This window comes from Oryctolagus cuniculus, chromosome 13 (genome assembly GCF_051225735.1).
Source record: "Oryctolagus cuniculus isolate XC-2025 breed Fujian yellow rabbit chromosome 13, ASM5122573v1, whole genome shotgun sequence".
Taxonomy (NCBI): domain Eukaryota; kingdom Metazoa; phylum Chordata; class Mammalia; order Lagomorpha; family Leporidae; genus Oryctolagus; species Oryctolagus cuniculus.
In genome coordinates, this window is record NC_142879.1 from 109648267 (window position 1) to 109673245 (window position 24979).

Consider the following 24979-nt stretch of genomic DNA (forward strand, 5'->3'; position numbering starts at 1 on the left):
CGGCCATGCCAGGGCAGCGTGGGCTCTGCACTGTCTTGGCGTTGCTGCCACCTGCATTTGAGTCAGTAACTTGTGTGTGCTTGTCGGTAACTTCTCTGTCCTCTAAACCTCAGTGTTCACAGTAAAATCAACTTGTGGAATTTCAAGCCCCCCCCCCTTTTTTTTTAAATGCTGGGACGCCATCACAGTTGTTTGTGCGTGGATGGAGGACTTTGGGTTAAGTCCTCTTGGGTGTCTTTGGGCTTGCAGGCTTCTGCTCCTGGGAGTCAGACTGCTGCTCCATATTCCAGCTCGCTCAGAGTCGGGGAGCCCGGCCGGTGCCTGCTCCAGTTGGACTTTCTGTGTTGAAGGTTGGTGGGAGGTGGAAACGCACCCTGAGTGTGCTTCCTGCTGGGGACTGGCGGTTGCCCACCTTTCGTGTCCTGGTTCTGCCCGTGAATCCCTACCCAGCCCCCTTTGCTTCCTGACCCGACCCGTGGGGTGGGTGTGTCTTCCTGACTGTGCCCCGCAGCCGACCCTCCCCCATGCCTGCTGCCCTTCCTGGCTATGACCTGTCTTGTACCCAGGACTCCCTGAGGACCTCCTGTTCCTGACCCCACCCATGAGCGTCACGTGTACTGGGAGCATTCACTTCAGCAGCATGAACTTTTTCTAATTTTTTATTAAGATTTATTTATTTATTTGAAAGGCAGAGTGAGAAAGAGAATCTTCCGTTGTCTGTTTCATTCCCCAGTGGTCATAACTGTAGGAGCTGGACCAGACAGGAGCCAGGAACCTGGAGCTCCATCCAGGTCTCCCCCGTGGGTGCAGGGGCCCAAGCATTTGGGCCATCCCCCGCTGCTTTCCTGGGCACATCATCAGGGAGCTGGCTTGGAAGTGGAACAGCAGGGACTGGAGCATCAGTGCTCATATGGGATGCCAGCATCTTGGGCGACCCCTGCCCCTGCAGTGTGAATTTTTAATCCATGAAATTGTAGGTCTTAACGTATATTAACGTATATTGGTGTTCAGAAACACTAAACCATAGCTCTACATTCTTTTTTTGGGGGGGAGGGGGACAGGCAGAGTTAGAGAAAGGTCTTCCTTCCGTTGGTTTACCCCCAAAATGGCTGCCATAGTCAGTGCCATGCTGATCCGAAGGCAGGGGCCCAAGCACTTGGGCCATTCTCCACTGCCTTCCCAGGCCACAGCAGAGAGCTGGCCTGGAAGAGGAGCAATCAAGACTAGAACCTGGCGCCCATATGGGGTGCCGGCGCCGCAGGCGGAGGATTAACCAAGTGAGCCACGGCGCCGCCGGCCCCAGCTCTACATTCTTGCGTTGTCTGTTTTTAAACATTGTAGCATAGGTTCTGTAGCACTGTTACTATTTTTATTTTCTTTCCCTCAAAAGAATCCCCTTCTGCAGAGGACCAGTCAGTGTGGCGTGGGCCGCAGGCACGGCGAAGCATGGACTGCAGTGGATATCCTGGCAGATGATGACATGTCTGTGCTGTGCTAGCTGCTTGCCTGTGCGCTGTGGGCCAGGTCTCTGTGAGCTGGGCGTTGCCGCGCCTGAGTCAGGGTGAGCACGGTCACTGCTGCCTGCCCAGGATGTGGCGGACAGCCGAGTCTGGCTCCCACGTCCGCTCCTTCTACACTTGCGATGCTAAATGTGTTGTGTTCCGTGTTTGCATTCCGCTTCCTATTTCTTTATCGTTGACTCTAAGCATCGGTGTTCAGTGTGAATGAGAATAGCTCCAGCTCTCAGAAACCTGTTGGGTCCACAGAGGACTGGACTCGCCGTGCATGCGATGTGATCATAGACGTGGACTTTTGGAGGACGGTGGTAGATGCTGTCTAGGACCGGAGGCCAGGGGTGCTCAAGTAGGCGGCTTTTACTTTTGATCTGGAAGCGCTGGTGGGAGGTGAACTCGAAAGGCCACATGGTCCTGGATAAGCAGCCAGGTCACAGCGACGTGAAGTTGTGTGGGATCCTGTGTCCGAATGATGTCGTGTATCCAGAGTTTGATGTGCAAAAGTGGATGAGACAGACAATGGAGCTTCGACAGGTTCTTGTTGTCAGTGGATCCAAATATGTGTAAGAAGGGGCCATGATGCAGACCGATGCTGCTTTCACCGTGGAATCCTTGGAAAATGGATTTGAGAAGAGGAGGACTAAAGGGAGGGCGTCTAGGGAGGAAATGAGGATGAGGTCATGGCCTCCAGCCATGGCGGTGGAGACAGGAAGGGCTAATCTTGGAGAGGGTAGGAGGCAGAAGCTGTGGATGCTGGTCCTAATCAACGTGTGATTTTTCTGTGATTGGGACGTTAAAAATGGCCCATGGCAATTTCACTGGATGGAGGGCTCATATACGGCTTCTGGGGGCTAAGGCAAAAACAGGAGGTGGAAGACCTGAAGCCCGGCGGGCTGGGCTGGACTACGGCGCCGGCATCCCGTGTGAGTGCTGGTTCAAGTCCCTGCTGCTCCACTTCCGATCCAGGTCCCTGCTAATGAACGTGGGAAAGCAATGGAAGATGATCCAGGTGCACGTGGGAGGGGCGACCTGGTTGGAGTTCCAGGCTTCTGGCTTCTGCCTGACTCAGCCCTGGCCATTCTGGCTACTTGAGGAGTGAACCAGCACGTGGAAGATCTCTCTGTCTCTGTCTCTGTCTCTCTCCCCCTCTCTCTGTCACTCTGACTTTGCAAATAACTAACCAAAAATAAAACACAAGGAGGCATTTTTTAATTTTTTTTATTTTTATTTTTGACAGAGTGGACAGTGAGAGAGACAGAGGGAAAGGTCTTCCTTTGCCATTGGTTCACCCTTCAATGGCCGCTGCGGCCGGCGCGCTACAACCAGCACACCGCGCTGATCCGATGGCAGGAGCCAGGTACTTCTCCTGGTCTCCCATGGGGTGCAGGGCCCAAGCACTTGGGCCATCCTCCACTGCACTCCCTGGCCACAGCAGAGAGCTGGCCTGGAAGAGGGGCAATGGGGACAGAATCTGGCGCCCTGACCGGGACTAGAACCCGGTATGCCGGTGCCGCAAGGCAGAGGATTAGCCTAGTGAGCCGCGGCGCCGGCCTGCATTTTCTTTTTTTTAAACGATGGGGGAGGCAGTAGCTCTGTTGCTTGCTGATGAGAAGGGCTTTGCTCGTCTGAGAAGGCTGCTCGAAATCTGGAGTTCAAGGGAACCTTGATTACTTGCATTAATAAGCCAAATCTCATCATGCTTCATATTTGATTAGTTCCTTCTGGAGTCTCTCAAAGACCTTTCTGGTTTCCACTGACCAAAATGGTTTTGTGTTACTGGAATACGTCTCGCTGTCCATTTCTTCCTGCAGGTCTTTATGAACGTATTAAGTAGCACCGGACTTGGTTGCTATCCCTGGGGATTTTGATATTAACGTCTCTGCTCGTGCTAAGCAGCGTTTCATGTGCGTTTGTTCAGAATGCTGTGGCTGGAGATGTGGCCTTCGCGTGGAACTCTGAGTGCCGAGATGATGGAGCTGGCGGCCTTCGGTTTTTAGCTTCTTCTGTTACTTCCTTGTTTCTGTGCTTAAATAAGATGTTAATGTGTGAATCATCATACTTTATGGCATCTATCCCTTGCAAGTGTAGAAATATTTCTGACCATCAAATTAAATGGGACATTAAGGGTTAATCTCCAGACTGTGGTGAGCTGCTCTTGGCTGGAGTAATATTGCTCAGGGACTTCCTGTGAGTAAGAAGATAAAAATTGGACCAGAGTTTCATGGTTTCTTTTCAGTTCCCCCTGCGATGATAAATTTGCCAGGTTGTTAATATTTGAACTTTAATAACGGCTCTGTGAGCTGGAAAACACCGCTGATTCTGCGCTGCTCTGGAAAACCTCAGTCATTGTTACAGAATGTAACGAAACTTCTTGTAACTACAGCTCTCATAAAAGCAATTTTGAACATAGTAAAAACCGTGGCTGGCTTTTTCATTTTTTTAATGCCCCCAGATTCAGTTACTTGGGTGCTCGTGATGTCTGAATCTTTGTGCTGTGCTGTTTGGTCAATAATAATTATAAAAACTAAGATTTCTTTAAAAATTTTTAAAATGCTTTTTATTTTAGTTGGCAGCGTTTGTGGTAGATTTCCTGCGTGTAGCATGTTGCTCTGAAATGCACACGGATTGCGTGATGGCTAGATTGACCTGGTTACCACCATATGCATTGACTCACTTGCTTCCCATTTTTGCGGGATGAGAACACACACAGTTTCTTCTCTGACAGCCGTTACTATTGCTGTCCGTTGTTGGGGTCTGGGGTCGTCCTGTTGACTAGGGGCTCTGCAGTTCGTGCTTCTCCCGTCTGACTGAAACGACCTGTGCTTTGACCACAACCCCGCCCTGGCCCCAGTTTTGCTCTTGAACTTCTGTGACTGGTCTTTGTGAGCTCCCACTCGTGCCGTGTTTGCCACTCCGTGTCTGCTTCCTTAACACAGTGCCCTGCAGGTTCAGCCGCGTGGTCACCCATGGCACCTTTCCTCCTTCTGTGTGGTCGAAGAGTGTCCTTTTGTGTGTATCTGCCACTTTTCCTTATCCACTCACTCCTTTTTTTTTTTTTTTTTTGCCTGGCAGAGTTAGACAGTGAGAGAGAGAGAGAGACATCTTCCTTCCTTTGGTTCACCCCCCAAATGGCTGCTACGGCTGGCGTGTTGTGGCTGGCATGCTGCGCCAATCCGAAGCCAGGAGCCAGGTGCTTCTCCTGGTCTCCCATGCGGGTGCAGGGCCCAAGCACTTGGGCCATCCTCCACTGCCCTCCCGGGCCACAGCAGAGAGCTGGCCTGGAAGAGGGGCAACCGGGACAGAATCCGGTGCCCCAACCGGGACTAGAACCCGGGGTGCTGGCGCTGCAGGCAGAGGATTAGCCTAGTGAGCCGTGGTGCCGGCCTAACCACTCATTCCTAAGTGGACATTTAACTTGATTCCCTATCTGTTCATTTAAATATTTATTTACTTGAAAAAGAGAGGAGAAGAGAGGGAAAGGGAGAAATCTGTCTTCCACCTGCTGGTTCACTCTCATGGGCCCACAACAGCCAGGGCTGGGCCAGGAACTGCATCCGAGTCTCCCGTTTGAGTGGCATGGACTCAGGTCCTTGGCCCACCCAGGCACATTAATAAGAAGCCAAAGCACAGAGCAACTGGGATGTGAACCAGGCACTCTGATTTGGGATGAAGTGAAGCACGTGCTAGCTCCCCCTGCTGCTCCCAGGTGCCTGCCCCTGACCCCTGACCCCTGACCTCAGCGTATTGTGAGTGCTGCTGTGACAGATGGTTGTGGGAGTGTAGACAGCTGTTCGACATGGCGATTTCCCCTGAGCGATGGACACCCAGTGCTGGGATTGCTGGAACTGTTTGTTGAATTTTACTCCACTTGGTCCTTTCTGTCATCCTCCAATAGATGCTTGACCCCTCACCATCCTTTGAAGAGTCTGTGAGTAGATTCCATAATTATCACACCCATTTCTTCTGGATGGGGTCGTTGGATCTGCTGCAGGGCTCCGAGTGCGTTCCCCGCGGCCGCACGTGGCGTCGCCCTAACTCTGAAGCCCTGGCTGTTGTGTCCGATGCAGGGGCTCTGTGGATGAGAAGCCGGGTGGGCTTGGCGTCCCTGGTGTGCTCTGCAGAGGCCGTCCTTTGAGGCCTGGGCTGCTCGCACCTGGGCTTGTGGCTCTGGTTCTCTGCTGGTTCCCATGCTGCCAGCTGCCCGCCTGTGCGGTCCCCGTTCTCTGGCCTTACCTACCTGCGTTTACTTACGCATTGCGACAACTGCATTTTCACTTATTTTCGATCCCTGCCTGTGACAGTGGCTTCAGGAGGGCAGAGGCCTCTGCGACGCCCCTGGGACACTGTGGCACATCCCCTCGAGTCAGAGAGTGAGTGGGTAGAAGGGTGAGAACGCCCTGCACTCTTAGATGGGACTCACTGGTTTATGGGCTCGCTGCTGGGAAGAGGGTTCCTGGCTGTTACCAGATTTTCAGTCCATCAGACCCGGCCCCGCGTTCACGCCACAGGGTGGTGACCGTATGCCTTCACGTTGAATCCACAGAAAGGCAGGTGCTGTCTGTGGCGTATGAGTCACAGAAACTGATGCTGTCACGAACCGGTGCAAACTCGTGGAGTTCCAACTTTTGGCTCCTTTTGGAAAGATAAACCGAGTTTTGCATTTTAGAATTGCAGATTGAAGGTGATCAGAATTCCTGCCGGATATGTGAACAGGTGTCCATATTTGAATGTTGCTGTCTGAGACGACAGGCCACGCTACAGACTTCATGCTACATAAACGTCTCCAACATTTGTGAGAATTGGCCGCTGTAGCTCAAGCCTTCTTTCTGTGCGCACATGATGTGTCTCAGTTCAAGGCCACAGAAACTACTGCTCATGCCTGGTACAGGAAACACCAGCGTGGGCTCTGAGGGTCCACTTGCACGGATAGAGGCCTCCTGTCTGCAGTCGTGTTAGTAATGGTCCACAGTGCCCAAGGAAGCAGTGGAAGGCAGAAGGAGCGTGCATGTGGACGCAGCCGTGCGTGATGCTGCTGATCCCCGACTCGCTTGGTCCTCGGCTTTGTCACGGGTCACCCCTTCGTCTTGTCCAGCTGTCTACCCCGGGGGACTTGAGTCATACACATGTGGATTAAAGTTTCCCTCCAGTACCTGGGCTGGATGCAACCCTTCCTGATAAAAGCTCCCTTGACCGCTCTCCGAGCCCATGGTGGCAGACTGCCTCTCCGGGGCTCGGCACCCTCACCAGCGCGCGTGGGAGTGCGCTCGTTCGGAGCTGCTCAGGGTCTCGCTGTGGGTTAGCAGGATGCAGTTGTGTGGCATCAGCTGCTTGCGTCAATGAGACGCACTCGTGTCCTGCAGGTTGGAGTGGAACCGATCCTTTCTGGACGTGGATCCGGCGTACCTGCCTGTGCTGGGAAGGTCCTGTGGCTGTGGCACGTGGGCGAGAATGCTGACTGTGGGGGCACGGCGACGTCAGTTACTTCCTGTTTGTACTGTGGCTCTTGACGGTTAAGGCAGATGCACCATAGGTCCTGAAAGACCTGCAGGACACGTTGTTAGGGAAAAGAGGGGATGCTGGCACTGCAGGTGGACGCTTAGCCCAGTACGCACGGCACTGGCCCCATTTAAGTGTTTCTAACACAAGTTGGCACAGTTTTCTGGAGGCTTGTGATCATGCCTGCATAACCCATTAACTTCCACTTACTTCTCTCAGTTATGGGTCGAGAGCTGAGGTCCAGCTTAGGTTCCCGTCAGGAACAAGGAGGATGGGTAGAGTGCAGGCTCTGCGGCAGCCTCCTCCCTGGCGTTTTCCTGTCTGGGAGAGTCTGACAGTTGATCCTTAAAGCTTTCTACTGTCAGAGTTCAGGGAGTGTGTGCTCAGCACAGCCGTCGCCATGCCCCACATCTCGGTCGCCACACCCCACAGCGCGGTACCTGGGTTCAGCTCCTCACTCGTGACTCCAGCTTCCTGCTGCTGCACACCCAGGGAGACGCCAGTGATTGGGCTCCTGCCATCCTCGTGGGAGAGCAGGGTCGAGTTAGGGACTAACTGAAACTCACGGGGAAATAGAATCACGACAGAAGTTTATTTTGGTGTAAAAACATTTGAAGTCTGTGGGTGGTTTTCTCATGACACACTTTTCGCGAGACTGTTGAAGGTCCTTCCTAGAGTGCCTGGTGCATCGTGAAGGTTTGTCCTGTATTTTCCCTCTCCATAAACATTATTCTCAGAGATAATTGCTTCATGGAAAGTTGTCTTCGTATTTAACTGAAATATTTATAAGGTAAAATAGAAGCGCTTTCCCTGAGCTACGTGCTTAGCAGGTGCAATGTGTTTAGTGCTGACGAGCGTCTCAGGGCCCAGGCTGCCCGGCTGGTGTGGAGAGTGCAGGTGGACAGGCCCTGCCTGCACTCCCGGCTGGGTCCTCTCCCTGGTCCCACAGAGGCGTCACGTGGGGAGCAAAGCACTGCTGAGTCGGATCCTTCCTAGCTCACATTTTACGAGATTTAAGTTGCTGTCTGCTATTGGAGTGGGCTGATGCTCTGTAAATTCATTGACAGTCACTCCTCTGTTGGTTCACACAACGCAGCACCTGACACTTGTATGAATGGCCCTGTTAGGATATAAAACAGGGGGCTGGTGTTGTGGCATAAGGGATTACGCATCTCGTCTATTTCCAATCCAGCTCCCTGCTGGTGCACCTGGGAAAGCAGTGGGAGATGGCCCAAGTGCCTGGGCCCCTGCACCCACGTGGGAGATCCTGGCTTCAACCTGGGCTAGACTTGGCTGTTGTGGTCATTTGGGGAATGAACTGTCTCATCGAAGATAGCTTTCTGTCTCTCTGTCTCTCTGTCTGTCTCTTTCTCTCTTTCTCTTTCTTCCTCTCTCTTTCTCTTTGTTTCTAAATTTATTTTATTCATTTGAAAGGCAAACACACAAACAAAGAAGGATATAAAATAAAATCTGGCAGTCACTGACTAGCTCAGGGAGAGCACTGGAAAGTGTCACTCCTTTAAGTTGCGGGTTTTCCTCATTCCTTGGTTTTCTAAGCACTCTCTCTCTTTCTTTCATTGATCCCATAGCCAGCTCCTCCTCCCGAGAGCTGGGTGTGCTGTCTCCGCAGCTCCCTGTGCCCAAGCCTGAGTCCTTGCCTTGAGATTGGTCTGGGTGGGAATGCTGGTGTCACAGGGAGTGCGCCAGGAGGGTATTTTCTCGTGGCGGGGGTGCGGGGGGTCCACGGGGTCTGATCAGCATGCCTGGTGGTAGGCCAGCTTCATCCCCATTCCTGGGAGTTGTGGGCTGGCCACAGTTGCATGATTGACTTTGGTTTTTCACCTGTGTGGTCCGAGTTCCGGTTACTGCAGGTGCCTGTGTCTCTGTGGTCTGCTTGTCTTGCTGGCTGCCCTGAGCCCGTCCTGGGGTCCCTGGAGGGCTGAGAGGGGCAGGGGTGCTTCGGTTGAGTCTTCTTCCCACGAGAAATGTTTCTTCGTGGTCTTGGTGGTGCTGCCCTCTAGAAACCCTGGGAACTTGCCTGGAGGTTGTGAGTGTGAGTAACCCATCCAGGGGCCGGCCTTGTGGCGCAGTGGGGGTTAAGCTGCTGCTTGCGACTCCAGCGTCCTGTATAAGCTCTGGTCCATGTGCTGGCTGCTCCACTTCCAATCCAGCTCCCTCCCTGCTAACACGTCTGGGAAAGCAGTGGATGATGGCCCAAGTGCTTGGGCTCCTGCCACCCACATAGGAGATCCAAATGGGGTTCCAGGCTGCTGGCCTCAGCCTGGTCCAGCCCTGGCCGTTGTGGCCATTTGAGGAATGAACCAGCAGATGGATAAAAGAGCCTCCCCGGCAAGCCCCAGCTCTCTGCCTTTCAAAAAAAATAAACCTTTAAAAGAAAGCACAGAAACTGACCTTTGCACACCCTTCCTCCTGTCTGGGGCAGGGCAGGGCTCGCTGCCCTCTGTGTGTGTCTTAGGGCTGAGTCCTCAGGGGCATTGCCCTGTCCTGCATGTGCCCTCCCTGGCCTGTGGTCAACTACCAGCACTCTGGTTGTTTTTTTTTTTTTTTTTTAAATAGATTTATTTACTTGCAAGGCAGAGTTAAAATGAGAGAGAAAAAGAGAGCCATCTTCATCTGCTGGTTCACTCCGCAAATGGCCGCAATGGTAAGGGCTGGGTGAGGCCCAAGCCGGGAACCAGGAATTCCGTCTGGGTCTCCCAGGTGGGTGCAGGGGCCCAAGCACTTGGGCTGTCTGCAGCTGCTTTCCCAGGTGCAGTAGCAGGGGCCTGGGCCAGAAGTGGAGCAGCCGGGATTCAAGCCGGCATCCACGTGGGATGCTGGTGTCACAGGCAGCGGCTTGACCAGCCGTGCCGCAGCGCCAGCCGGGGCTCTTTGTCTCAAATGCGGTTCGTGCCTCCGCGGCGCTTCTGTTGTTAGAGGGAATGAGGTGTGTCCCTGGCGTCTCCTTAAACTGCAGACTCTGGACCCGCCTTCTCTGACCTCTGCAGTGGGGTTCCTGGGCCCACCCCTTCTCCCACTGTACCGTAGCCCCCGCCTCCCCTGTCCACTCCAGTTCTAGAAGCAGCGCTGGCCAGGGGAGTTACTGTAGAAGCTGCCTAGTGGCGGCCTGCGCCGCAGCTCACTAGGCTAATCCTCCACCTTGCGGCGCCGGCACACCGGGTTCTAGTCCCGGTCAGGGTGCTGAATTCTGTCCCGGTTGCCCCTCTTCCAGGCCAGCTCTCTGCTGTGGCCCGGGAGTGCAGTGGAGGATGGCCCAAGTGCTTGGGCCCTGCACCCCATGGGAGACCAGGAGAAGCACCTGGCTCCTGCCATCAGATCAGCACGGTGCGCCGGCCGCAGCGTGCCGGCCGCGGCGGCCATTGGAGGGTGAACCAACAGCAAAGGAAGACCTTTCTCTCTGTCTCTCTCTCACTGTCCACTCTGCCTGTCAAAAAAGAAAAAAAAAAAAAAAGCTGCCTCGTGGCAAGCTTGGGCCTCTGTACAGAGAAGTGTCTTTTTATTCAAAAGGTTTCTCAAGTACAGGAGGGAGCTTGGGCCCCTGCAGGGCGGACGTGAGTGAGGACGGCCGCTGCGTTCCCAGGGCCAGGCGCGAGGCCTCTGCATGGCTGCCTTCTCTCTGGCTCAGTGTGTTGGTCCTGCACATCCAGCCCCCTCCCACCCCCTCAGTGCAGTGAAAACACAGATTCTGAGTTGTTCTAGGCACACTCTTAACATCTAATATCTCAAATTGTATTTTCACTTGCTCTCCGTTACAAAGTCTTTTTTTTTTTTTAACCTGGCAGACATACTGCCTAATAATCTTTTTCCAGGAGAGAAAATTGTTCCACGTTTTCCTGTTCATCCTGGCCTGTTATTTGTAGAGCAAACAAGCGATCGACTTGGTCCTGTTTCATCCGAGCATATTAAGAGTAAATATTTCAGGAGGGAAGCTCTTCTGATGTCTGAGTATGACCTAAATAAATATTTCAAACCTTTATTTTTTTGTGAATGAGAGTAACATCTGCTGTGCCTTCCGCCTCTCACTTGGCTATATCTATGTTTGATTTAATCATTCTCCACTCGGAGTGGCCGTGAGTCTCTTCTCTGCAGGCACGGCGCTCTGGTAAACATTGATAAGGAAACCTTTCATACAACATGAACTCGACGTTTCCGCAGCCCGTTTGCAAAACACGAATTCTGGATTTAATTATATCCCGAGGGACAAACCCAAGGAAACCAAAAGCACTAGCATAATTGGGCCAAATTGTGTAATCAAAAGCAAATGATGTGGTTATTAAGTCTAATGAAATGATTTCCCAGGATTTAATCCATTTCTCTGATTCAAGAAATTTTCATAATAAATGTGTGAAAGTGCACATTCTGTGCTGTCACCACTCTACGCAGCCTGCCCTTGACCACGGCTTCGGGTGTGTGCTTGGCCAGGGAGAGAAGTCGGGGGCCAGCACTGTGGTGTGGCGGGTTAAGCCGCCACCTGCAACACTGGCTTCCCATGTGAGCACTGGTTCGAGTCCCAGCTGCTCCACTTCTGATCCAGCTCCTTGCTAATGCACCGGGAAAGCAGCAGAGGACGTCCCACGTGCTTGGGGCCCTGCCACCCGTTAAGGAGGCCTGAATGGAGTTCCAGGCTCCTGGCTTCAGCAGACGTTGGGGGAGAGAACCAGCAGATGGAAGTTTTCTCTGTCTCTTCTCTCTCTCTCTCTAGCTGTGACTTCCACGTAAGTCAGTCTTTACGGAGGGCTTTGTTAAAGGAACTGGCACAGGGCAGGCCGCCAGCTCCCTGTGCAGCTGGGGCCCACGCTTAGGGGTCCAGGAGAGCAGATTGGTGTCTGGGCAGAACTTCCTCTCCTGCCTCTGGTAAAGGGTGCTGCCGTGCAGGAACTGGGCATGCAGCCCCTTCTCTCCTTCCTTACACCTGCGGCCCCTGGTTGTGTGGAACTGTGAAAAATTTTTTTTTTTTTTTTGACAGGCAGAGTGGACAGTGAGAGAGAGAGACAGAGAGAAAGGTCTTCCTTTGCCATTGGTTCACCCTCCAATGGCCACCACGGCCGGCGCGCTGCGGCCGGCGCACCGCGCTGATCCGAAGGCAGGAGCCAGGTGCTTTTCCTGGTCTCCCATGGGGTGCAGGACCCAAGCACCTGGGCCATCCTCCACTGCACTCCCGGGCCACAGCAGAGAGCTGGCCTGAAAGAGGGGCAACCGGGACAGAATCCGGCGCCCTGACTGGGAGTAGAACCCGGTGTGCCGGCGCCGCAAGGCAGAGGCCGCGGTGCCGGCCGGTACTGTGAATTTTGCGTCCTGATGGCTGTGTTATGATGAGGGTATGCAGGGCTGAGGGTCGGGTGGAGTCAGCCTGGAGCCAGGCTCTGGGTCTCCTCGCTGGCCTTGGACGTGTGTGGCTGGTCGGGGGCTGAGACCAGGGTGAGACCCTCAGTATAGGTCTGTGAGTTCCCCTGGGTTCTGAGAGCAGCTGGGGTTGAGGAAGGACTTTGTTCCTCTTGGCACAGGGAGCAGACGGAGCGTCTGGGCGTTTGTTCGAGGTCCCAGGTGGACGCCTGTGCACTCTGGCATGGAGGCTGCAGGCAGCACTCCTGGCTGGCGTCTGTCTCTCTGAAGTTTGTTCTCCTCACCTGACTCACTACCCCAGGCAGCGTAGCAGTGTGTCCTCGGCTCATGATACACTTTTCTTGTGTTCAGATGGCGCGATTGCAACCCTGATGTATACATCTCTGACTTCCAGGACGGCTAAGCCGGATGTGCGTCGGTTGCAGTGCACGGCCCTGTCTGTCTTCTCTTTTCTGGGCTCTTGATTCTTAGCAAAATCATTTTCCAGATACTATAGTACAATGATTTGTGTTAGAAAATCCCTTATCAAAACGTTGTAGGGTTTAAAGGGAAACAATAAAAAATAGCCTTTATCTTGCAAGGAGTTTTTATTATTATTATTATTATTATTATTATTATTTATTTGAAAGGCAGAGTGACAGAGAAGGAGAGATTGTCCATCTGCTGGTTCACTCCCCGAATGGCCACAATGCTCAGGGCTAGGCCAGACCAAACCCAGGAACCTGGAGCTTCATCCAGGTCTCCCGTGTGGGTGCAGGAGCCCAGTTGCTGCTCCCCCACGTGCATTAGCCGGGAGTTGGATCAAAAGTGGAGCGGCCGAGACACGAACTAGCACCCATATGGGATGACAGCGCTGCAGGTTTTAGCTCCTTGTAAAAATACTTAAAGTTATAACGGCACATTGAAAAGCCACTTATTTGGGCTATAGCTGGGATGTAGCAGGTAAAGCTGTCACCTGTGTGCAATGCAGGCATCCCATGTGGGTGCCGGTTCCGGTCCTGGCTGCTCCACTTCCTATCCAGCGCCCTGCTGATGCACCTGGGATAAGCAGTGGACGATGGCTCCCCTGCTTGGGCCCCCGCACCCACATGGGAGACCCAGATGAAGCTCCTGGATTTCAGTGGAAGATTTCTCAGTCTCTTCCTCTCTCTCTGTAACTCAGAATTTCAAATAAATAAATCTGTTAAAAAAGACAAAGACAAAACTTGTTATCCTGCTGCCCAGAAATTTCCCCTGAAATACTTCCCGAGTTCATTATTTACCCATTCCTCGTAAGGTTGTCAGAAGCATCTGCAGTCGTTCTGACTTTACATGCTCAGTCTAACCCTGCTTTCTGCCGTGCAGATGTGGTTCTGGCTTTCGCAGATCCTAGCCCTCGGCTCAGTGCCGAGCTCAGGTCTCCTTCAGCAAGTGCCGCACCTGCGAGCCCCTGGCGTGGCTGGGGCAGGGTCTGCAGAAGCGGGAGCCCCTTCTTGGTGCTGATTTCCATAGCATAGGAACGGCCAAGTCATTGTGAGGACGAAGTCAATAAAAGCATGGTGGAGCCTCACAGAGTTTGTGGAAGGGGAGTTTATTTTGGTGCAAAACAGTTTGAGATTGCACACAGGGAAAAGGCCCTGGTACCTGCCGGTGATGAAATTCACACCCAAATAGATGGATTTTCCATGCATTCTCCCTGTCTGTGATGTGTCCTAGATGCTGTCTCTGCTCTGCACTTGCACTTTTCTTATTCAGCATGTCTCAGCGGACTCCTGAGACAGGATTGTGGCTCCCTTTCAGAAGGTTCGGGAGCGAGGGGGTAGGGTGGACAGAGGCAGGACCCCCAGCTCTGTGGTCCTTCTAGGCTCTGGGCAGGCTGGGTGCATCCTCAGCGGTCAGCAAGCCTCACCCACGTGAGAGCCCTGCGTGTCGGGATCCCACTGTGTGTGTGGTGCTGGGACCCCGCTGCTTGTCTGGGCGAGAAGTGGCTCCGTCACATTAGGAAAGAGACACAGAACATACTTCAGTCATTGGCCCTGCCACAGGCTTTGTTTACTGGACCACTCTTCCCCTGCCGCACCCCTATTATCTGAGAGGCAGACAGAGAAATGCCCAGGATGACCAAGGCTGTTCCAGGTCAAAGCCAGAAGCTGGGAACTCCATCCAGGTCTCCCTGGTATGTTTTCGGTACATGCCAGAGTTTATCATTTCTGTTTTTTGTTGTTTATTTTTAAATTTATAAACTTTTTTTTTACCTGTTTAAGGAATGGTTTGCACTTCTCTTTAGTAAGAAAATATTTGCTTAATAGGTGTAAGAAGATCTTTATTTAAAAAATAAACTTATTCCTAAGCTCAGTAAATCCTATGTTACTTTAAAAAACTTACTTGTAAAGATTTATTTGAGGCAGCTGGCGCTGTGGTGCAGTGGGTTAAAGCCCTGGCCTTAAGCGCTGCCATCCCAAATGGGCACCAGTTCTAGTCCCGGCTGCTCCTCTTCCCATCCAGCTCTCTGCTAAGGCCTGGGAAAGCAGTACAAGATGGCCCAAGTATTTGGGCCCCTGCACCCGCATGGGAGACCAGGAAGGAGCTCCTGGCTCCTGGCTTTGGATCAGCACAGCTCTGGCTGTTTTGGCTGTCTGGGGAGTGAACCAGCAGATGGAAGACCTTTCTTTCTCTCTTTCTCTCTCTATCTCTACCTCTCTCTGTAACTCTGTAACTTTTTTTTTTTTTAAAGATAATGGTATCATTAGAAAGGCCAGGTTGGTCAGATTGAGTATCCGCACGTTTTAGCAGTCTGTGAGCGAGTGTGCTCTCAGCAATGTTCAGAGGAAACCCAGTGGCTATGACTCTTGCTGAAGCCAGACTGGTGAGTCTGATTAAAATTACGTCACCTAAATGGTGGTCCCTTGGCCGTCAGTGAGCGGAGGGGATTCTGGGTAAATAGGTGGTCCAGAGTGCGTGGAGTGGAGACAGCTGCCTGTGTTGCGGTGGACATGGGTGGGCTAGCCCTTGGGGTCAGTGATTCCTGGTGAGCATGAGTGGGTGTGTCGTCCCCTGGGCATCACTGGGCAAAGGCCAGATGGAAGAGAACTGGGCAAGCATCCCAGTTGGACACTGTGCTGGGCGAGTCCCAGTGAGGTCCCCGTGCCCTGCACTCCTGACCCGTGGGAAGGGCTTGTGTTTCGGAGCTGCCTTGAGGTCCGTGAGCATGGAAGCGGTGCCCTTTCTTCTGTGTAGTTGACCCCTGTCACTCACCACCGCCTGCTTCTGTCCAGCGACTCTTCTTGCCTTGGGTGGGTGGAGTCACGTCGTGTGCGTCAAACGCAGCAAACAGCAGGTTCCTCTGGGAAATGCACATTCCATGGGCTGGTTCTGCCTGAGATGGGGACAGTAGGAATCCCCCCGTGGGGCTGGAGCTCGCGTGCCATAGTCGGCATCGCAGGCACTGAGCCTTCCGCACGGTGTTCTACATTGTTGGGGGGCGGGCTCTGTTCAGTAGAGCTCCGTGTATGTGACGACGAACTGGATTGCGTCTGAAAGTAAAAGTCATATTTTTTATAGATTTATTGATTTGGAAGGCAGAGAGAGAGAGATCTTCCATATGCTTGTCCACCTCCCAGATGCCTGCAGCAGCCAGGGCTGGGCTGGGCTGAAGCCAGGAGCCACAGGCTCCATCAGGCCTTCCAGGTGGGTCTCCTGGGCCATCCTCGGATGCCTTCCCTGGCTCGTTAGCAGGAAGCTTGGTGGGAATCAGAGGGGTGCTCCGATTCTGCAGGCTGGCGTCCCCAGCGGGGACTTAACCTGCCGCATCACAGCACCGGCCCTCAGAGGGCTGTTGATCCTGCTCTACAGGAGCCCATCCTTATTCTCAGATATCTCCCTTGGGAGCGATACTGTCTGTTTTTTAGAGCACTTGGATGAGGATTTTTTCCTTTCTGGTTTTCACTCCAGGCTTGACATGGGGCTCCTGCGGTGACACTGTGTGTGTGTTTCCTGGGCTTGCGTCTTTGGCAGGTTGCTGTAGATAAATCACTCTTCCCTATGAAGCCCCGCCCCTAGATGGTTTCAGTTCTGTTGCTTGTGGCGTTAGAAACTACTTCTCCCTGGCGATTCGGCAAATTACTCACCTGGTCACAACTTTAACACAAGCGCCTTCTGGAATCTTCCTCGTGCTTCTCAGGGGTCTCGGCAACGCATCCCTCTGGAGTCGTTTGTCACCAAAGGCAATACGAAGGAAAAGTGGCTTGATTCATTCTGTCAATACCCAAGTACAGATTTTCCTAGGCCGCGGTAACTCCTGATGGGCAGCGTGTCTGGTTAGGGTAGGAGAGACGTGGCAGTGCCCTCCAAAGGGTGAAAAGCCCTTTCACTTGAGTGTTTTCATAGCAATAAAAGTCAAACCAATGAAAATATTTTACTGCAAAGTATAATTATCAAATTAGGTGAGGAAAATACTGTAAACTTTCTTGTTTGCGAAGGCAGCAGAAGAGCTTTTGTTTCCTACTTCTGCTTCCTAAACATGAAAGTCATTGGCGTGAAGGTAATCGGGGCAGTGTAACGTTGGTTTGTGTAACACACTTGTAAAATCACAACATACGGCTCAAAATCATGGTCTTTTCTTTCGAGCACTTCTCATTTAAAACATTCCGTTCCTTAGAAGTCGGAGTTAGGTGGTAGGCCTGCGGGTGACGGCTTTCTCCAGTCTGTGGGCTAGGCAGCGTGGTTTGGTTTTCCTTGTTTTGTAAGCATTTCTGTTGTTGGTCATAGCATGAGTGACATGGAGTTCCAATATATGTTCTCACTACCGATCCTGTATTTCTTTGTACTGAAATCCACTCAAGGTGCTGGATATTTGTGTGTGTGTGTGTGTGTGTGAGAGAGAGAGAGAGAGAGAGAGAGGGAGAGGGAGAGAGAGAGAGAACTTTTTTGAAGTCAAACAGAAGAAAATTAGATGATTTTTGAAATTCTGAGGAAGATCAGGAGCTGAGGCAAGTTTCACGGCCTGACCCGCGTGCTCCGGCTGCCCCTCTCCTGTGGGCCAGTCTTTCTGGTACCCTGTAGTGCAGGAGAGCAGGGTGGCTAATCTGTACTAGAGACGGGCTGCAGGTGGCTTCCCATAACAGAGAATGTGTGTGAGAGGCAGAGGACAGAGAGAGACACGCACACAAATACACAGAGCAGTTCTCACCCAATACTGGCTTCCTGCCAAGTGCCCCCAGTGGGGCTGGGCCGGGGACTTGGGCCGGCCAGGCCTCCCAGGTCTGTGGCAGGGACTCAGTTATTGGAGCTATTGCCACATCTCCCAGGGTGAGCACAGCAGGAGCTGGAGTCAGGAGTGGAGGTGGGCCGTCAGACTCAGGCACCTGCTGTGGGACGCCCGGCCCCACACAGTGCTCTGTGTCCACCTGACCTAGGACCAGGGTGGGCACATCAGGAGTGGAGGTGGGCCGTCAGACTCGGGCACCTGCTGTGGGACGCCCGGCCCCATGCAGTAACAGGACCCACTCTCCTCTCCTGGGCCCGTGCACTGTGTGTTCCTCTCACTATTTTGTCTGCCTGGACTCCCAGCATCTTCCGTACTTTTTGTAATGCAGTGACTACAGGACAAGGCCATTTCTCCTTGCTGAGTGAGAATTTAAATTTTCTGGTTTTAGGCTCCATTTTTCTGGAAATCTAATAGAGGCAGTGCACCTGCCTCTCTGTAAGTGACGCTGATCCACATATCTGATGAACAGCTGTGCCTTTGGTGGTGATCCAGGAGATTCTGGCCTTCCTGGGGCAGGAGGACCTTTCTGTGGGGGTGGCTCTTGTAACCTCTCTCTTTGGCAGAGTGACACAGAGAGAGATTGTCCATCTGCTGGTTCACTCCTCAGATGGCTGCAACAGCCAGGGCTGGGCCAGGCCAAAGCCAGGAGTCATGAGCTTCTTGGTCTCCCACGTGGGTGCAGGGGCCCAAGCACTTGGGCCACCCTCTGCTGCTCTCCCAGGTGCATTAGCAGGGCGCGGGATCAGAAGCGGAGCGGCAGGATTCAAACCTGCACCCATATGGGATGCTGGTGTCACAGGTGGCAGCTTACTGTGCCACGATGCCAGCCCCTCTTAACCTCTTGACGTGAGTCACCTGCCCTACTCCTGAGCTGTCGCTTGGGGATCTAAGAGAAGACTGTGGGCAGCAATGAGGACTGCTGGGAGAAGCAGGTGCCTCCCAAGGATAAAAGCAGGGTGCTGGTGGCCCCCACTGGGTCTCCTGGCTGACCACCTTCCTGGTGACTGGGAACACTTCCTGGGGTGTCTCTGGGGACTTGAACATGCCTGTGATCGTCCCAGATATGCATGTAGAATAAAGTCACGCACCAAGAGGCTTAAGAATACTCTTTGATTTGAAAGGCAGACAGAGGGACATCTTGCGATATGTTCCCAGTGCACACAGCAGCCAAGGCTGGGCCATGCTGAAGCCTAGAGGTGACAGCTCAACCTGGGTCTCCCGTACGGGTGGCAGGGCCCACGTCCTGGAGGCCCCGTGTGATTGATCAGTACAGTGCCTCACGGGAGGTCACCGTCCCTCACTCAGCATGGAGAGCATGGTGTGTGTGTTCCGGAAGGGCTGCTTTCCTGGGGCTTGTGTGGGTGCTCTTCCTCCTCCTCCAGTCTCTGTTGCTGGAGCTGCCTCTCCGGGGTTCTCGTGTTTTCTGCACGCTGGGAGCACGGGGACCTCTGCTGGGGATGGCCCTGTCCGTGGTGCTTGCTCAGCACAGCTGTAGGAGGCAGGCGAGGGGTCTCTTCCTGCAGTCAGCAGGTGTGCTTCCCACCTGCAAGGAGGACCTGGGCTTCCTGCTCTCTGGGTGCTCCCCTGTGCACTGCCGGCCCCGCCTGCGTTCACCACGTCTTAGGAGAACTGCAGCTCGAGGTCGCACCTCGTGCCCTGACGGTGTTCCTTATGCTGAACCGTCCTTCGTCTCTGACCAGGGACTCTCATGCCTTCTGCCAACTCCCGTGAAGCCGGGGCAGCCTCATTTCTGACCTTTCCTGGAAGGTGCAGGTGACAGAAACTTCAGCTCTTGACATCTACCTTTGGCTGTCTTAGAGGATCAGGAGAGAGGGAGGGAGGGAGGGGGAGAGAGGGGGAGAGAGAGAGAGATCTTGCATGCACTGATTGAATCCCCAAATGCCTATGACAGCCAGGCCTGGGCCAGGTCAAAGCCAGGAGCTGGGAACGTTTCCACCCAGTCTTCCACGTGAATGGCAGGGACCCAGGTACATGAACCAGCACCCAGGGTGTGCATTAGCAGGGAGCTGGACTCAGGAGCTCTAGCCAGGATCCTAAGCAGGCCCTCTGATCTGGGATGCAGACGTCCTGGGCAGCTTCCTAACCTCCGCCCTGGGCACCTCCTCAGGTCATCTTTGTCTCGGTCAATTTCCGCAAACGGAAATCTGTTGTGCTGTCTTCCTCCTGCCTCTGGACTAATGGTAGCATTTGGTTGTGTGTCTTCTTCTCCACTTGGTGTCTCATTCCGGAGACATTTTACAATGAAAATGCTTTCTATTCAGTAGAGCAGAATAAATATCAGGTGTTCGGCAGTGGTTCCTAAATTGCAGAAGATGTATTTTATATTTAGTTGAGTAGGTAATATGTCTTGTATTAAAATGTTTTGAAAGTCAGAAAGCGTGAGTGGATGGCTACACCCCCTTAAACTGTCCTGTATTTGTTTATGCTCGCCCTGATTGCTTATCAGTGCATGGGTCTGTGTTGTGCACCTGTGGCGTACTGCTGTTTCAGTTACGTTTATCTGTCCCCCTCTCTTGGGCAGTCGCTATGCATCAGGCACTGGTCCTGCTCCTGACTGGGTTTGTCTTCCTTCCTCCTCCCAAAAGTTCTGGCAGGGGAGCTGGCGCTGTGGCAGAGCAGGTAAAGCTGCCCTCTGTGACACCGGCATCCCATATGAGCACCGGTTCGTGTCCAGGTTGCTCTACTTCCTATATCCAGCTCCCTGCTAATGTGCCTGGGAACACAGTGGAGGATGGCCCAAGTCTTTGGGTCCCTGCCACCTATGTGCTTGATCTAGATGAAGCTCCTGGATCCTGGTTTTGGCCTGACCCAATCCTGGCTGTTGTGGCCATTCGGAATGAACCAGCAGATGGAAGACTCATTCTCTCCCTCTCCTCTCTCCTCTCCCTCTCCTCTCTCCTCTCTCTCTCCCTCTCCTCTCCTCTCCTCTCCTCTCCTCTCCTCTCCTCTCCCCTCCCCTCCCCTCCCCTCCCCTCCTCTCCTCTCCTCTCCCCTCCCCTCCCCTCCCCTCCCCTCCCCTCCCCTCCCCTCCCCTCCCCTCTCCTCTCCTCTCCTCTCCTCTCCTCTCCTCTCCTCTCCTCTCCTCCCCCCCTTCTTTATACCTCTGCCTTTCAAATGAATAATATTAAAAAATAAATAAAAAGACCGACCTGGGCAGGAATGAGATCAGCCTTTTTTCTTTTCAAATTTCCATTTCATGACTTTTTGAGTGAGAGAGATGGCAGAGAGAGAGAGGTCTTCTGTCACTGGGCTGTGCTCAAGCCGGAGCCCAGAGTTCCATTCAGGTCTCCGGCACAGGTGGGAGGGCCCCAGGCGGTTGAGCCTTCACCTGATGCCTCCCAGGATGCATCAGTAGGGAGCGGTAGCAGAAGTGGAGGAGCTGAGGCTTGAACCCAGGCACTCGACATGGGGATGCGGGTGTGGAAAGTGGCAGCTGAGCCTCCTAGGCCCAGGAATGTGAGTCTGTTGCTGTTGTGTCACAGAAGGGAGAGGAACACAGAATGGGTGTGTAACTTGCTGAGGTCCTGCAATTGCAGATGTGGGTGTTGCTTTCTTTTTTAAAGTTTATTTATTTGAAAGTTAGTGATAGAGAGAAGGAGAGAGACAGAAAGTGGTCTTCCATTCACTGGTTCACTCTCCAAATGGCCACAACAGCCAGAGCTGTGCCAGGCCAAAGCCAGAAACCAGGAGCTACTTCTGGGTCTCCCAGGTGGGTGCAGGGGCCCGAGCACTTGGACCATCTTCTGCTTCTTTCCCAGGTGCATTAGCAGGGAGCGGAACTGGAAGTGGAACAGCTGGGACTGGAACTTACACACATATGGGATGCTGGCATTGCTGTTGGAGGCTTAATCTCCCACACCACAGTACAGACCCCCAGGAGTTGGCTTTTTTAAACTCTGTTCTAGTGAACCCTCAAACCTGAGTTCTTGGGTGCTTTACCCTCTAAGATGGAAAGGCGGGAAAGAAGAAATAAGTTTATTTGACTAATCTGCACATAGTTTAACCCTGTCCAATTTAAATCCATGCTGTGGTCTGTAAATATTGAATACACACACACACACACACACACACACGTACACGTGTACTAGAACTTCCCTTACAGTGGTTATAATGGAATTCAGCATACAGTCCTCGCTAAACGTGACTGTGTTCAGTCACAGCTTAAACAAAGGACCAGCCAAGAAAATAAATCCATGTAAGAGCTGATATTCATCCAGCCCAAGGTTGGGACCGCTACGTGTGGTTCCCACGGCCTCCCTGCAGTGGGTGCGTGTCCAGCCCACCTTAGCACACGTGCAGATTCGTGAGACACTGACCTGCGTGTCACGGGTTTCTGTGTCATTTCCGCAGTGGGAACTCTGAGAGTGTCAGTCACCCTGTGATGGTGCATCACAGCTGTCCGGAGCACTTCATTCGCGTGGCTGTTTCAGAGTGAAGCCTGGGTGTTTGGGTGGGTGACCCGGCTCGCTGGCAGTTCCGGAACAACACATGTATAACGTAAAGTCCGTTTTTATGTCTGCCTCCACCTCATACGCTGTCCTGCCCTGGCCCTGACTCCACAAGCGTCCTTCGGGGAGTCTGTGTTGATAGTCAAGGTGTGGCTCTTAGGCAGGGTCAAGGTGCAGGCTAACCTTTAAGAGAGGTGCCGTGTGCTGCTGCTTGCCACGAGATGGGCACGCGAGGGCCTCGCCAGCAGTCTTCCCGGGGCCTGGATGCCCGCTGCACACGCCATCAGCACCCAGAGGCACAGCCACACCTCCCGGGAAGGCTCGGTTCTTAGGGTAAATTTTTGGAGGACGTGTCCATGTGGCATTTGAGCTGCTCTGCTGTTTCTTGCACTCCTTGGTAATTTACTGTATCGTCTGACACTGTGTCTGCAAAGCAGGCGCCTTGCCTATCATTCTGCGGATTGATGCCTCCAGTTGATGTGTCTGTGGATGCTACCTAGGTTTCTGCTGAGTCTCACAGAAAACATGATTAAAAATATACGATTTTGCCGACAGTTGGTGGTTTAATAAGTTCACCAAAACATCGCTTGTCAAATTTAAATAGGAAGAAGGAAACATAACATGTTATAGGAAGGGGCTTCAAAAAGTTCATGAAAAAATGGAATTAAAGTTGATGAAGACTTTGCATGAACTTCCTGACGCCCTCCAGTGTGCATGCAGGAATTACACACAGAAACGTACAAGGACTGAATTAATTAAATTTTACTAAGTGGCATTCGGGAATGTAGTGCCCAGGAGATTCCTGAGGATGGTAATTTTGCTTTAATTAGCAGATACTTTTAATATTTTCATCGTTATTCATATGCTCTTGAAGTCAACTTTACTATTAGTGAGCTCTTCCATGAGAAGACGGTGACCTCTGTGATCCGTGAAGGTGTGTTCTCAGGGGGTGTTTTACTGACTTCATGAACCCATGTGCGTCCTTGGGAGTCCTCACACACCCCCCCCAATGGCTACAGCACATCGGGAGGTCTGGTTTAACTTTGCTTGTCACAGGGTGATCACGGGAGCGCTTTTTTTTCTTTCCCTGTGCTTGGTCCTTCACACACAGGAGTAAGCACAAGTGTCCTTTCGACCTCCAGGCAATCCATCAGCCGATTTGGGGAATTTTCTGGCAAATGCCACCGAGGAAGACTTTTTTTTTTTTTTTTTTGGACAGGCAGAGTGGACAGTGAGAGAGAGACAGAGAGAAAGGTCTTCCTTTGCCGTTGGTTCACCCTCCAATGGCCGCCGCGGCCAGCGCGCTGCGGCCAGCGCACCGCGCTGATCCGATGGCAGGAGCCAGGATCCAGGTGCTTTTCCTGGTCTCCCATGGGGTGCAGGGCCCAAGCACTTGGGCCATCCTCCACTACACTCCCTGGCCACAGCAGAGGGCTGGCCTGGAAGAGGGGCAACCGGGACAGAATCCGGCGCCCCGACCGGGACTAGAACCCGGTGTGCCGGCGCCGCTAGGTGGAGGATTAGCCTAGTGAGCCGCGGCGCCGGCCCGAGGAAGACTTTTAAGTCTGAGATTAGATCTGCTGAATGCATGCTTCCTTTGGATAAACTGTGTCAGCAGGGACCAGGGGACTCGCAGGTGCAAGGTTCTGGTGGTAGTTTTGGTTTATAAAGGTTTCACCTGTTTGGATTAGTCAACAGTTTCAACATACAGCCTCCGTCTCATGTGTATCTGTTAATATATCATGGCATTGTTGTAGTATAGCATTACGTCCTCAAATACTTGTGGAAGCCGATGAGATAACTGAGCTAAGTAGAGATTCTGTGGCAGGACAGTCCCACATGCTCGCACGGAGGGCTGTCCTCCCTGAAGGAGAGACCCGACGGTCCTGTCTCCTCTCACACTGCACAAGTGCCCGTAAGCTAACGTGGAGCCCCTGCCCTTTGTGTCGTTCTGCCTGCAGGAGGAGGATGGTGTGGAAGAGGACAGCAGCCGCGTTGAGCCCCTGGGACACGCCGACACTGGCTCAGAGAACATCCCCAGCTTCTCCCTGGAGTGAGTTGTTACTGGTTTTAAGTCATCGTGGGGCACACACGTAGCATCGCTAATTGCAGCAAGTCTCCCTCAGACATATGGCATGTGGAATGTTTGTGCTGAGTTGCAGACACGCCTGGCTTTGATTTGCTTTCCCAAAGAGCATCTTCCGTTGATTGAGTCCTGTAACACGAGAACCTGAGCATGCGTGTTCACATGCACCTGCCTAGAGCTTCCTGCCCTGGCAAATACTATTACATTAGGACATAAAATAGTATTTGGATGGAAATGTGTGTCCTGTTAACAGCCTGTAAGTGCTGTAACTGCTTTCACATTGCTTTGTATGTTGGCATTTTGGTCAGTTGTTCTTCCACTGTGCTGAACTGATGAATATTGTGAGTGTTGGTGACAGGAAACACTGGTTGGCTTTATGCAAACTGTAGTCATTATAATACACACTTGTCAGACATAGACTCTCCCAGAATCTTTGATGAATGAACACAGGTCCTCCGTTAGGGACCTGAAACATGATTTTAAATTCAAAAAGGAAAACCATCCCTTAAGTATCACAACTTTTCAGCTGCCTTAAATATTGGTCCGTGTTAAGTGGGCAGCATTGTCAGCATTTCTTCCTTGGTAGCTTAGAGTAGGATGAGCAGTGATTTGGGTTTTTATTCTTTGAGTAAATGTTGGGGATATGCACAGGAACACTTGCGTATTTAATTCTGTCTGCCTTGGCCTTCCAAGGGAGGGCATCAGGACCTTCTTAGAGAGACCACACTGGTCTGATACCGAGCACCCAGCTCTGAGTGTTTACTTCAGAGATACGCGTCTCGCCACAGTTCCTTTCAGAAAGCAT

At 52.6% G+C, this 24979-nt stretch overlaps 1 protein-coding gene across 26 annotated transcripts in view; it reads left to right on the forward strand.

Annotated features, from left to right (window-relative positions):
* Positions 1-24979, forward strand: part of PARD3 (par-3 family cell polarity regulator) — a 514965-nt gene that overhangs the window by 233337 nt on the left and 256649 nt on the right. For all 26 annotated transcript variants that reach the window (XM_070056191.2, XM_070056180.2, XM_089312481.1 and 23 more), the window contains exon 6: positions 24050-24141. In XM_070056191.2, the coding sequence (XP_069912292.2) occupies positions 24050-24141 (92 nt within the window). The remainder of the gene's footprint in view (positions 1-24049; positions 24142-24979) is intronic.